The 14,508-nt window shown below is 40.6% G+C and overlaps 1 protein-coding gene across 11 annotated transcripts in view; it reads right to left on the bottom strand.

Moving 5' to 3' along the window:
• Positions 1-14,508, bottom strand: part of LOC110508593 (suppression of tumorigenicity 18 protein) — a 41,813-nt gene that overhangs the window by 8,483 nt on the left and 18,822 nt on the right. For 8 of the 11 annotated variants that reach the window (XM_021589222.2, XM_036966237.1, XM_036966245.1 and 5 more), the window contains 8 exons: positions 13,946-14,139; positions 9,717-10,505; positions 8,467-8,601; positions 6,144-6,234; positions 5,945-6,037; positions 3,368-3,657; positions 2,557-2,771; positions 108-350 (listed from right to left, as the gene is read on the bottom strand). In XM_021589222.2, the coding sequence (XP_021444897.2) occupies positions 108-350; positions 2,557-2,771; positions 3,368-3,657; positions 5,945-6,037; positions 6,144-6,234; positions 8,467-8,601; positions 9,717-10,505; positions 13,946-14,139 (2,050 nt within the window). The remainder of the gene's footprint in view (positions 1-107; positions 351-2,556; positions 2,772-3,367; positions 3,658-5,944; positions 6,038-6,143; positions 6,235-8,466; positions 8,602-9,716; positions 10,506-13,945; positions 14,140-14,508) is intronic. The other 3 variants (XM_036966238.1, XM_036966241.1, XM_036966240.1) reach the window with 3 other exon arrangements.

The following is a 14,508-nucleotide window of genomic DNA, read 5'->3' as shown; positions in this document are numbered from 1 at the left end:
GTCGTCGGTGAGTTAATAACAGTACAAATGTCATGGCCTTTTAAATCAACAACAACCAGGAACACCAGCTGTGAGGAACACTCTCTTTAACAAGAGCTTGTACCTACCTCTCTGTCGTGCATCATTTGTTGTGCTTTGCTGAAGTTGAGAGGCGTGTCCCAGGCGTCTCTCTCACACAGGGAATGGTAGAAGGCAGGGCTGATGTGCACACTGCCGGCCTGCTTGAGAGTGGACTCAGGAGGGGACAGGGCAACGTCTCCCAAAGGCACCTTGGGTGGGGCATTCACCTCCCGACTTTTCTTCATACTCAGGTCCAGAGTGCCGTTCTCATCCACTTCTATGGGCATGTCCTTAACGAGAAGAAGTTCACAAGTCAGACTCTGTAACAGTCAGCAGGTAATGAACTTTTTGGAAATAGTCAACTGTCTTTAACAAAAACATACAGGTACGCCAGTTTAATGGGAAATAACGATATGTGGGTTATGAAGATTGAAATTCATATATTTCCATGACATGCCTTAGCACCAACTGCCATGCTTTAAGTGTGCGCCACTCTGAAAATGACAACAATAATTCCTGCGAGAAATAACTTGAATTGCACCTCGAATACACATTCACATGAAAATAAGACGCTGAGTGATTATCTAACACCGGGGTAAAAGTGTGGTGTTAAGCCAGCATTAATTCTGTTGAACAAAATAATAATCGTTGCTTGGTGTGTAGTTTTTTTTTTGTGACAGCTGTGTAATCTATCTGTTTTCTAGGACATACAACTAAGATGGCAGCTGGGGGGTGCTGGTTTTAGGTCATCACCATTAAAACAAAAATGAAAAAGCTTAATGCAGCATACGTTTTCTCACTGACAGATGTGTTACTCATTCTGTGTTATGTGAAATGCTGGGCTGTGTGCTTCAGCTTTATAGGTTTTATAGTATTAAAAGTTTTCCCCCATGAAATGCCGAAATACGGCCTATAAATGAAACCAATTATTCAACGCATATGTCCCATTAAACCTATCCCCCATTATTTTTGTAACAAAAGAGAGCCTTTCAAATTAATTAAAGGGGATCATTTTCATGGACATTGCAAGCGTGTGTGGCTGTCCATTTTAATTATGTCTGTGATGGTGACATGTCTGTAAGCTAATCTCAATAGCATGAACTTTTCACATTGAGTTGTGATGCATTTTTGTTGCATTTGCATCACTGGTAACCTACAGAGATATAACAAACATATGAGTTGCATGGCCCTATACAGTGTACTGTATGCTACATAAGTCCAACGCAGAAGAGCACAAATGATTAAGTTGCTAACACTGTTTTATTCATTCAGTGGGTTGGCACCTGGTACAGGACCACATTCTCAGCTCACCAAGCTGGGTTCTGTACTGTGTAGGTGTTGGAAACCTTGAATCATTTATCTATCAATATTATCTGTCATAAATTACATAATGTAGAGATGGGCCTTGTTTGGGTTTTGAGACATTCGTTGTTATGCTCAACCGTAATGCATAGGAAGGCCAAGTTTCAGTTCAGTTGAGAGCATCATGGTTTTCCACGTAGTGGACAGGGCAGTTGTGTTTTTTTCCCCTCTAGAGATTATACAGGATATGCACAAATGGGTCAAGTTTTAAACTAAACTGGTGCACATTTAATAAATCACTGAGATTTTGGTTTTGTGTGAATAAAAGATTTCAGCTAATGAGTCCTTCAGCTGATTGGTTTAATCCACTGAACTAGTTTTATAGGCCATCTGATAGAGACACAGTTGATCCTGGATAGTATATTACTAAGCGAAATATATTCCGCCATCTGCAGCATGCAAGACACACTTTCATACAGTTATTCATTTTTCCCTTTTTCTTTTTTTGTCCATTAATAAAATCATATGCATGACCACATGTTTTACATAAACTACAGAGTCTAGTTGTAATTGAGAAATAAGGGTGTTTGTAACCGCTAGGAAGAGTTTGTGCATGTATTATGACGTCATTTTGTGACGGTAAGGTTTCTGTTGGTTGTTCAGGCACACCAAATTGTTTCTTGAGGCAAGCCGAAGTCAGTAACCGAAGCCTACGCCCCTTCGTCAGTGATTGGTCAACAGTAGGGATTCTTCAGTAAAGTATTTGTTGTCATTCGACGAGAGACGACTCATTTTCATGCACATTTTTTAGTTTAGAAATACTGCACCAAACATCTTAGAGGTAAAAATTGAGCGACTAAGATCTCATCGGCAAAAAACATCAAAATGAATGACAGCTTTCTTCAGTTATCTTTGATGAAATTGTGACTATTTCCATAAAAGTAGAAACTACAGTCTAATTGTAATTGAGAAATAAGGCTGATAGTATTTTTTTTTCTTTTGATGTGATTATATAAATTTTCTTTTGTGTACATTAAAGCTTTATGGAGGGGAACCTCTTGTTTCCCTGCCACCAGAGGCACGATCTCTTTGCCAAAAACAGTCCTTTTGATGTTTCTCCCTTTTTATACACAAATCAGAGTTGCTTTAAAATGACCCCATTAAATACCTTTCCAAGTGGTCTAATTTGATTACCTTTGTGGAGGATGCCAGGGGCCGGCCGGAGATGGAGATGGCCTCCATGTTGCTTCGGTAGCGGGTTGAGAGGTTGAGGATGGCGGTGGTGGCTGCGGTGTCTTGGAGCCCCTCACATCCCGGTTTGTAATGGGTGGGTGGGCTGTGCCGTCCGGGGTCAGGCGTGGGAAGGAGGTTACCAGGGGCACCCAGGAAACCAGTGTACTGTAGAGCTGCTAGATAACAGAACACACATTCAGCAAGTTACACAGAGATACAGGAACAACTGATTATACTCACTATATTATGGTGCGTCGTGCAACCAGCTATACATTTGCTGTTACAGTGTGGTTGCAATGGCATCAGTCTGTGCTTGAATAAATAAAGTTTGTGTTGATAATACAGGTATTTCTTGATAAAATGGCAATTCTCTCAGGATCTGACAGATCTGTTCAAAACAATGTTTTTTAACATTTTTAAATCATACTAGCACTGACTTTGCCGATAGCTACTTTGTGAAATGTTTTACTTACTACGACTAAGATACGTGGTTGTCCCACCTAGCTACCTTAAGATGAATGCACTAACTGTAAGTTGCTCTGGATAGGACCGTCTGCTAAATGACTAAACTGTAAATGTAAGCAATATTAAACAAGCATGATTGTCTTGTTTACAGGAACCTTGTGAGTGTGTCGCATACTCATAGTTTGGATGTTGTCTGATCATGTATGGGCTGCACATTTGTGGCAGAAGATGAGCGACACATTAAATCCGTTTAATATGGCTTGACACATGCCCCCCCCCTGAATCAAATAAAATGTGCGAAACTCACAGTCAGAGAAGTGTGAAGGAGAGATTTTTTGGTCCTGGTTGGGTGCCATCAGAGGTTGTTTGCCGAAGACCTGTGCATCAAAGCTGGCGTAATCAAAGCGGATCTTGCTGTACTTGTCCATGTCCTTGGTGAGGTTGGCTTGCAAGGCGGCGGTGACAGGATGGTGATGGGCGAACCTGTAGCTGTACTGGTTGAACTCCAACTTCTTCATGAGGGGGCCGAGAGGTCTGGTTGGAGAAGAATCCAAGAAGACGAGGTGTTGTTGTTGGATTTGATGAGGAAAGTGGCTACTGTATGTGTCAAATAAAGTCCATGTAAGGAACAGGAAATTGACACTTACAGTGGCAAGAGAAAGTATGTGAACCCTTTGGAATTACCTGGACTTCTGCATAAATTGGTCATAAAATGCAATCTGATCTTCATCTAAGTCACAACAATAGACAATCACAGTCTGCTTAAACTAATAACACGCAAACAATTATATGTTTTCATGTCTTTATTGAACACACCGTGTAAACATTCAGTGCAAGTGGGAAAAAAGCACGTGAACCCTTGGATTTAATAACTGGTTGACCCTCCTTTGGCAGCAATAACCTCAACCAAACGTTTTCTGTAGTTGCGGAATTTTGGACCATTCCTCTTTCCAAAACTGTTTCAGTTCAACAATATTATTGGGATGTCTGGTGCGAATCGCTCTCGAAGTCATACCACAGCATTTGAAATCAGGTTGAGGTCAGGACTGACTGGGCCACACCAGAAGGAGTATTTTCTTCTGTTGAAGCCATTCTGTTGTTGATTTACTTCTATCTTTTGGGTCGTTGTCCTGTTGCATCACTCAACTTCTGTTGAGCTTCAATTGGCGGACAGATAGCTTTACATTCTCCTGCAAAATGTCTTGATAAACTTGGGAATTCATTTTTGTCGATGATAGCCAGTTGTCCAGGCCCTGAGGCAGCAAAGCAGCTCCAAACCATGATGCTCCCTCCACCATACTTTACAGTTGAGATGAGGTTTTGATGTTGGTGTGCTGTGCTGTGACTTTTTCTTCTCCACACATAGTGTTGTGTGTTCCTTCCAAACAACACAACTTTAGTTTCATCTGTCCACAGAATATTTTGCCAGTAACGCTGTGGAACATCCAGATGCTCTTTTGCGTACTTCAGACATGCAGCAATGTTTTTTTTGGACAGCAGTGGCTTCTTCCGTGGTGTCCTCCCATGAACACCATTCTTGTTTAGTGTTTTACGTGTCATAGACTCATCAACAGAGATGTTAGCTGACACTCTAGGATTCTACTTAAACTCATTGAGCATTCTGCAGTCATCTTTGCAAGACGGCCACTCCTAGGGAGAGTAGCAACAGTGCTGAACTTTCTTCATTTATAGACAATTTGTCTTACCGTGGACTGATGAACATCGAGGCTTTTAGAGATACTTTTGTAACCCTTTCCAGTTTTATGCAAGCCCACAATTCTTAAACTTGGGTCTTCTGAGATCTCTGTTGTTTGAGGCATGGTTCACATCAGGCAATGCTTCTTGTGAATAGCAAACTCAAATGTTGCTGAGTGTTTTTTTTACAGGGCAGCTCTAACCAACATCTCCAAACTCGTCTCAATGATTGTACTCCAGGTTAGCTGACTTCTGACTCCAATGAGCTTTTGGAGAAGTCATTTGCCTAGGGGTTGACATACTTTTCCCAACCTACACTGTGAATGTTTAAATGATGTATTCAATATAGACATGAAAATGCAATAATTTGTGTGTTATCAGTTTAAGCAGACCGTGCTTGTCTGTTGTTGTGACTTAGATGAAGATCCGATCTAATTGTATGACCAATTTATGCAGAAATCCAGATCATTCGAAAGGGTTCACATACTTTTTTTGCTTGCCACTGTGCGTGCACATTATGCACAACATGCATGTGCAAGAAGTGGTGTTGATTGTGGAAGTAATAGAACATGGAATAATATTGATACGAGGTGGTTGTGAAGGAATAAGGACACGGTGTCGCTTGAATCCTATAATAATATCAACGTCCTCCTCCTGGATTGTGGGATCTGATCTGTATTGTATGTTCACACACAGGCATGTTGCCCAACTAATTCATTTTGTATGAGTAGGCAGTCTGCCTGTCATTTCTCTTCAGGGGAACAAAGAGCTCTTATGCTCTGCATCTCTAATACGGAGAATCCCATGGGACCTTAACCCATTGCTTTAAGTACAAATGACACTGAGAAACCGTATCTGTGATGCTTTGCTAGGCGATATGTTGTCATTCCTTTTACAATACACTGACTGGATAAACTGGACACGATACTGTAAATGTTAACCAACATAGCTCCTGATCTTATATGATATTGATCGTCAACGAGCACAAACACTGTTTTATATCAAAAGGGACTATGCTCTCAGAATAAATGTTTTATAGTATAGTTTTCAATGTCTCATTGGTTTACTGTCACCATAATGTATGTCCACATGCGCTTCAATAATCGTCAACAGTCAAGAGTGACAATACTGCAATATTACAGCTTTAACGTGTGTTATAACATACATTCTCAGTCCATGTGATTTTTACCTGGACAATCGTTCTGGTGCTTGTCTGCATTTGGGGCTCTCCTCTTGAGGTTTGGGGACTTTCACTGCAGCAGCAATGGGGCAGCCTGAGAGACTGGGGGAGGAGGATGAATAGAAGGAAATCAAGCCCATTAGTCTGACATTGAACCTGTCTATGTACAGTTTGTCATTTTTTAATAGGTTAGTCCTGCAGGCTGTACCTCCGGTGGGTGCTACGATTGCTGTTTACATGGCCTCTTCCTGTGCACCCGGGAGTAGGACACTTGAGGACGTTTTCATGCATGGCCAGGACTGGGGACAGACGGGAGAGGAGAGGGCCAGTAGGTGAAACAGTAGGGTTAGTAGAAGGAGAGCTGTACTGTACATCAGTGGTGATTATACATCAGTGGTGAATATACTGCATCAGTGGTGAATATACTGCATCAGTGGTGAATATACTGCATCAGTGGTGAATATACTGCATCGCTGGTGAATATACTGCATCAGTGGTGAATATACTGCATCGCTGGTGAATATACTGCATCAGTGGTGATTATACATCAGTGGTGAATATACTGCATCAGTGGTGAATATACTGCATCGCTGGTGAATATACATCAGTGGTGAATATACTGCATCAGTGGTGAATATACTGCATCAGTGGTGAATATACTGCATCAGTGGTGAATATACTGCATCGCTGGTGAATATACTGCATCAGTGGTGAATATACTGCATCAGTGGTGAATATACTGCATCGGTGGTGAATATACTGCATCAGTGGTGAATATACTGCATCAGTGGTGAATATACTGCATCAGTGGTGAATATACTGCATCAGTGGTGAATATACTGCATCAGTGGTGAATATACTGCATCAGTGGTGAATATACTGCATCAGTGGTGAATATACTGCATCGCTGGTGAATATACTGCATCGGTGGTGAATACACTGCATCAGTGGTGAATATACTGCATCGGTGGTGAATATACTGCATCAGTGGTGAATATACTGCATCAGTGGTGAATATACTGCATCGCTGGTGAATATACTGCATCAGTGGTGAATATACTGCATCAGTGGTGAATACACTGCATCAGTGGTGAATATACTGCATCAGTGGTGAATATACTGCATCGGTGGTGAATATACTGCATCAGTGGTGAATATACTGCATCGCTGGTGAATATACTGCATCAGTGGTGAATATACTGCATCGGTGGTGAATATACTGCATCGGTGGTGAATATACTGCCTCAGTGGTGAATATACTGCATCGGTGGTGAATATACTGCATCGCTGGTGAATATACTGCATCAGTGGTGAATATACTGCATCGCTGGTGAATATACTGCATCGGTGGTGAATATACTGCATCGCTGGTGAATATACTGCATCGGTGGTGAATATACTGCATCAGTGGTGAATATACTGCATCAGTGGTGACATAATTTAGAGTAGGCATAGGAGTCATAGGAATGCCAAGAGTTAACAGAATTAACAGACTTGAAAAGACAGGAAAATAATCAAGTTGAAAACTATGGGCATACATTCTGCTTGTTCATTTCTTGACCATTTTATTCAATTAACACATTGCTTATGTAGTGGGATCAGACAGAAACCATGGTTATAGTGCACAGATCCTTTGAAGACACAAGCATCTCCAACTAGCACTGTTGCCATTGTCAGTGCACTGTGTGTTGGTTGCATAATATAAATACCTTAGTGGAAATAAGACTATAACTAGAAAGCGCAGATATTTTTTTCATAAAACATTGTCATTGTTGGAGTTCCACTCGGTATCCTTGGAAACTTTTATTTTCTGTACATATTTTCCAATTAGTTTGCAGGTTTTTGTCTATTTCTTTTTTTGAATACAGAGTTAGTAACTCCTTTGATTTGCAAACACTGCCTCTGGTCTAAGAGCACATGCTTTCATATTGAACAAAATGTAATTGCTTTTTTATGTTCCTTTTGTAACATCAGTGTTTAATGTTTATTATGTTACATTTAAATGACTAAATCACAGCCAATAAAAAAAAGCCTTTTCAATATTCAGAAATTAGAGGTAAACTCCAACTTCCTAGGTGACAACAAGTATTATTTTTCTATTTGCATGATTCTATAAATGGAAAATGTAGAGATGCCCTTCAGTCAAAGAGTTTCTGCACCTACAGGTCTTCATTTGACCACCTTGTTGCGGGAAATGTTAAACTTGCAGTGCATTTGAGGTTAAAAAATGCATCTGTAATTTCCACTTTCACATTTCAGACTTGATTTTCCCTTACGAAAAAAGGCATCAACCCCTACAGAAATGGCCTTCATCATAATCCACATGTCCTGTTGTTCCAGGATTATTGTCCTGCTGTAGCAAACTGGCTCAAATTAAGATCCTACATCTGTGTTTGATAACTTCATGATTTCCTTCGAACATCAGAACTTATTCCATGATTGATCACAACATCTCATTCCATTTTATTCTATATGTGTGCGTGCTTGTGTATGTATGATGTATACAGCAGGTGTCTACGTGAGTGACTTACTCTCTGGGGGAACTCTGACTTTGTGGGGACAGCCGGACAGACTCCGGTGGTGGGGGTACAAACCAGTGACATGACCAGTTCCATCACACCCAGGGGTGGGACACCTAATATCCTTCTTGTCTGGCCTTGGAGAGTCTGGGAGGAGACAAACAGCAGGAACTCTTTGATTTATACATAGACATTCACATATGTCACACATACTGTACATAGGCATACATAACGACACCTTTAAGAATGTTGCAGTATCCTTCTTGACATGCTTTATAACCTTTCCTTACCACACAAACAAAGAGTAGAACAAAGGTAATAGTTCATTAAAAAAGTATTTTGGAAATATTGTCTTAGCTAATGAACCTAGTTTAATTTGATTCAACTTGTAGAGGTTCTCTTGCATGAATGTTCCTCGAAAATGTGTTTTAAGTGAGATTCTGGGAATTGCTAAGTGGAAACGCACTTAAATACCGAAGCTACAGCGCTATAGATATACATAGATATACAGTAGCTTCATAGAAACATACAGATTGCAGGACAGTATCATGCAAAGAGCTAGACACTTTTTTTTTGCAAAATGCTTCTTTTAATCTGTCATTTTAGTTAAGGCTTCCAGTTCAACACAGGGCATTCATTTCTTAATGCCCATCCATCGAAAGATTACATCTGGGATTACACATTAGGCTTCAGTCATTTGAAGAATCAGTGGAAAACATGAGGGGTACTTTGGGTGGATTTAAGAGTTATGGTCATGGTTAAATATCCAGTTGATTCCTATCAAAATCCAATTTTCTGAGTAGTAGCAATTCCATCAGAAGATTTTTTTTATTTTTTATTTTAGTCTGTTTTTGTCTATTACTTCATTTGTTGCCAAAATGTTTTTAGTACTTAAGAGGATTTTTACCCTCCTCCTCCCTCCGATTTCCCCCTCAGAATATGGTTATTTTATTATTTTTATGTTTCGAAGAGCCTCATTATTAAAATCACAAGAGGTCCGATACGTACTAGATAAACATGCATAATCATGTCTGCTGCGTACTTCTTTTATGCCCACTACTCTTCATTACAATAAGTGCAATATTCACTGTATGTGGTTCTATTGTGCTCAAGTTTCCGAAATAGTACCCAAACAAAAGCAGAGAAAGGGCTTAAAGAACATCACGTTGATAAAACCTGTTGTGAAAAAAACATAAACCTGATAATAGCAAAAATCTTGAAGTGACAAAGAAATAAGACATATTCAAATCTATTATCCATACCTTTGCATCCATGATAGCTCACCCTGGAGTTTACATCCAGTAGCCTTTGGTGCCTCCTCTCATTGGTCATCTGCTCCAGTAGGAACCTGTCCATCTCTCTGTAGGCGTTGTGAATGACATGCCTCTGCTCTGACTGCAGGACCATGGCCTGCTCCAGGAGGCTTAGGTTCATCCTCCCTCTGTCCCTGTCTCTGTCTCCTCTGTCTCGGTCCATCTCCAGGCCCAGCGGTCTCTCCATCTCTTGCAGGCCCAGCGCCCAGGCCTCCAGCTGGGGAGGCCTCTCCACCTCTGGCTCCCCCTCACTGTCCTCCTCACTGGGGTAGAGCCGCAGGGCCCCTGCCTGGAAGGGGCCTACTCTGCCCATGTTGTACCCCCTAAGGTCCGAGTCAGGATTGTCCTCTCTCATGTGTTGGTGGCCGTTCCTGCCCAATGGGTGTCCTTCTCCGGTGGCTTTGGAGGGGCTGCTGATGAAGCCGTTGGAGCCATTCACCCTAGCAGAATGAGACAGGGACAGAGGCTCCCACTCTGCTTTCCGACTGTCCCCGTACGGGCTTTTACGTGGCGAGGAACTGCAAGTCATACTAATCCTGTCCTGACTTTGGTCTTCCTCTTCTTCTTGGTTTCGTTCCTCCACCTCTTCATCTTCCAGAGTTTCCGAGGCTGCAACCTCCTCATGGAGAGAGTCATCAGTCACCACTTCAGACCATCCAAAGGAATCATGGGGTTTTGTTATTGAGTCCTGGCAGCCATTTTGGTTGGGCACTTCATTAAGCGTATCTTGGCAACCATCTAAGAAACAAAGTAGGAGCAAAGAGAATAAAGAATGAGGCTGTCAGTTTTGAATCAATTGTTCATGTTAAGGCCATGCTTTTCCGAGAACATTTGCCAGGGCAGAGAGAGTAACAATTTGTATGTCCCCATTTGAGCTTAGTTAGAATGTTTAGCAGAGACATTCAACGCACATTTCATGACAGTTTCCATATCTTGAAAATGCATGTCTTGTAGTTCAAATGACTGTTAAGAGGATTGACAAATCAAATATGTAATGAAAATAATAATAGTATGGACGGGACAGCAACTGCAAGATTATGCTGCAATTCCTCAAGTACGTCAGAGATAATACACGGGACACTTATTTTGGCTAGTTGAACATGAAACCTAGAGATAAAGAAAAAGATTGTCTTCGTCTTCTTTAAAATCTCCAATCAGAATACAACAACTTGATATGGATTAAGACGGACCAGATTACGACAGAGATTTAGCCTACATCGCTTATGACACTGGACATCAGTTTTAAGTAGTTATTAGGTGTAAGCTAAGCAGGGCTTTATGATTTTTTTTTAGATATTAACATGTAGTCGTTCGCATACAACTCATTTAAGAAACCATATTCATTATGTAAGCATAAGAACCAAGAAAGTGGCGAAAATGTCCGTAAAAAAAATATAACATAAACATTCCATTGTTTTCCTCTTCCTTTCCTTTCTTTAATTTACATTTTTTCAATATGTCATTATGTGGAGTGGACCTAGTAATTTGTTTTTATATCGATTCTTTACTAAGCGTTTAAATTGTTTATCAGGGGACATTTTTATTGACATATCAAAATATTTAATGTATCCCAAGACTGTGAGTAATGGTAAAATATTTGACAATTCATTTTCTGGTTTCCAGCTTAGTCAATTTAAGTGGAACTGACAGGAAAGCTAGGCCTCTTAGTTCCCCAAAATGCATTTTAAATGACACTTTATTTTAGTAACACCCCTGATTATATTAATATTAACTCATGGTCAATGATTAACAATGGCAAGCTATCATCTGGATTGATTCGATAAAATCTCCTTTGATCCTCCAAATCATTTAAACTTACATTCTGTGCTAAATCTCTTTGGCAAAAGGCCATAAGGGTTTTTACTTCATAAATCATAAGTAGGCTGTACTGTACTGAGTTGATCTATCCTCTTAAGTGGCTAGACGTCATGGACCAAACTAAAAGTAGCCCACAGAGAATGGAATGAGAGGGATCCAATAGGTTGATGATAGATTTGGGAATCAGTTAGGATGCGTATAGGCTACGTAGGCTTGTAAGTGGATCCCACTGAGGAGGATATAGACATGATCAAACAGATACAACTCGTCATTATAGTCAGGCCACAGTACAAAACATAATCCCACAAAAAAAGAAAAGCTGCTAAATGCAGGAAGTGTTATCTGGAAACAGACCTCTGGCAAAAAAAAAAAGAAAAAAGAAACTGGCTTTTGTTTTGAAGCGTATGATTTTAGGTTGTGCAAATGTAGGTAAATGTATTGAGTGTAATACAGGACAGGTCAAAACATACCAGCAGCAGAGCAAGAACTTGAACGAAATAGACTTGGTGAAACTCCTTTTTTAGACGCAACCCCACAAAAATATCAAGCTGGATTTTGCAATGCAAAATGTGGCTAATAACCTCTTTGTTGTTAGAGGCACTTCCTTTCGAAACAGAGGCATTACAAATAGCAGCCTGGCCAAAGAGTAAAAGTCAGTTTTGCTTAGCTACAATTAGCAGAGCAGACGAAAAAAAGTGCTTCTTTTTGCCCAGATGGATGACACACAGTGAGAGAAGTGCAGTGGAAAAGAGACTGCACTTGGATCCCTCCTGTGGTTTGTGTATTGGAACAGGTGAACAGTTTGTACTCCAGAATAGCCATTACCGGCGCTCTGCAGCAGGGTTGGAGCTTGGCTGGAGCTGAACGCAATGCGGCTCGACCAAATGAGAGGCTCATTTTCCCCTCTTTTCGCTATGAAATGCAGATATGAACGGTATCCCCACTGTTACATTCTTATTGCTTGCTCTATCCACTTGAATTGTCACAATCTCTTCACATAAAATAGCCCCAGACCAGACTGTGACAAAAATGATATTGACAAATGTATGTAGATCTATGTTAACCACTCAATGTGCAGTCATTTGTTTGTGTTGCCTGACTTTTGATACATGTTCACTGTATTTTATAGGGCTTGCTGTTGGCAAGGGCCCTATTTTGATTTTTTTTTTTAAATATACACTTTTCTTGATTAAAAGGTTATAATGCAGTAGGAAAGTAGTGGTGACAGAATACAGACACATAAAAGCTCTGCTTGAAACGCAAACAGACCAGGAGGGAGGTATATGAACAAAGAAAGTTATCCAAGGGGGGGAAAAACGGGATGGCAAAGCTAGTGCAAAAAGGGTTACGATAATTGTAATGTTATATGAACCCCAGAAACAAATAAATTCCATTTCCAATGAATCTGCACAATTCATTGAGCTACTCTCTTGGTCCATTTAACTACCCACATGTGTACTATAATGAGCTGTAGACATTATGCCTAATTATGTATATTTGGACTGTGTTAGAGGGCCTAACAAAAGCTTTCGAAGGGGACAATTACGTTTGTTGCTTAGTTACATCGTTAAAAATATACCAAATAAGTGCAGATTATAGTGGGTGAGAATGCATGTGTAAACCATGGATATTGTGGCCAAAATGCTCAAAATTCAATTCATTAGGAAATAGAAATGTTTTGCTTTTGGAGGGGGACAATGTTTTTAAATGAAATAAACACAAACATTTCCTTATGTCATTGAGTACGTAGCTTGGTCTTAGTATCTCCTGACAAATGAGCACCCTATCTATTCTATTCTATTGTATCAGTGACATTGTTTTTTTATAAGAACATGTTTAGGCAATGCCAATGTCCTCCTTCAGAAGGGGAGCTGGTTCTTTTAAGATGCAGCATCAGCTTGTGTCAATAATCAATCAATGAAGATGAGACTCAAAACAGAAGGGCCTCCGGCAAACACGATCATAATGTTTCAATTCTCAGTGTTTTCAACCTATTTTTGAATGGCTTTTCTGGAGGAAAAAAAAAACAAAAACACATCGGACAAAAAGAAAATGAGAAGTCCGAGATCTGGCCTCGTCAAAAAAAGTGGGGTAAAGCCACGCCCCCCCCCCCCCCCCCCCCCCCACCCAAAAAAATCATGAAAGATAAACTTCAATCTGAGGATGTGAGACAGACACGACTTATGTAGACCCAGCAGTGTCGTCTTTCACTTCCAGTACATAATGACTATGGGGTCTGGCTGATGCCGGGCCCTAAAAGGCAATAGAGAGGGACGGAAATATGAATGCAACAGATGGGATTTTAAAATTCAGCGTCAATTGTTCATCAAAACAGACAAAACAACAGGACATCTGTCTACCTGCTGGAGTGTCAATGTTCCTCAGCTCTTCTTTGTCCTGTGACTGTGCCAGGTCCTCGTTCTCCTCCTCGCAGCACGCCTGGCTGGGGCTGTAGTGGCGGGGCCTCATCAGGAGAGACTTTCTCTTGTTGACGGGGGCGCCCTGCACCCCTTCCTGGGCGAGTCTTTTCCTAGCAGCCATAGACCCATATGTGCTGTTGTGGGGGGATGGATGAATGAAAAGAGCAACGGGGTCAACAATGTGCCATAGCCGCTACTGGGGTTCATCTGAAAAATTTGAACTGAAAGTGAACCTAAAATGTAACATTGTCAGTTTATTCACCAATTGTATTTTGCGGGACTCAGTAAGTACAAGTCTCATTTGTAGCTATAGTGAAAAAAGGTCAACATTAGGTTAAAGAAACGGTATTTAGCTGAGATGATGAACAAACCCCCAAAATACCATTAAAAATGATGTACGTAGAAACAGTGAAGAGCTACGGGGACAAATGTAATTATAACCATTATTATCAAGATAAGAGCATGGCCAGCATACCACATCTACTAACAAAGGATGCCTATTT

This window comes from Oncorhynchus mykiss, chromosome 28, assembly GCF_013265735.2.
Source record: "Oncorhynchus mykiss isolate Arlee chromosome 28, USDA_OmykA_1.1, whole genome shotgun sequence".
Lineage (NCBI taxonomy): Eukaryota > Metazoa > Chordata > Actinopteri > Salmoniformes > Salmonidae > Oncorhynchus > Oncorhynchus mykiss.
The sequence above is the reverse complement of the archived record's forward strand: the minus strand, read 5'-3'. Positions and strand labels throughout refer to the sequence as shown.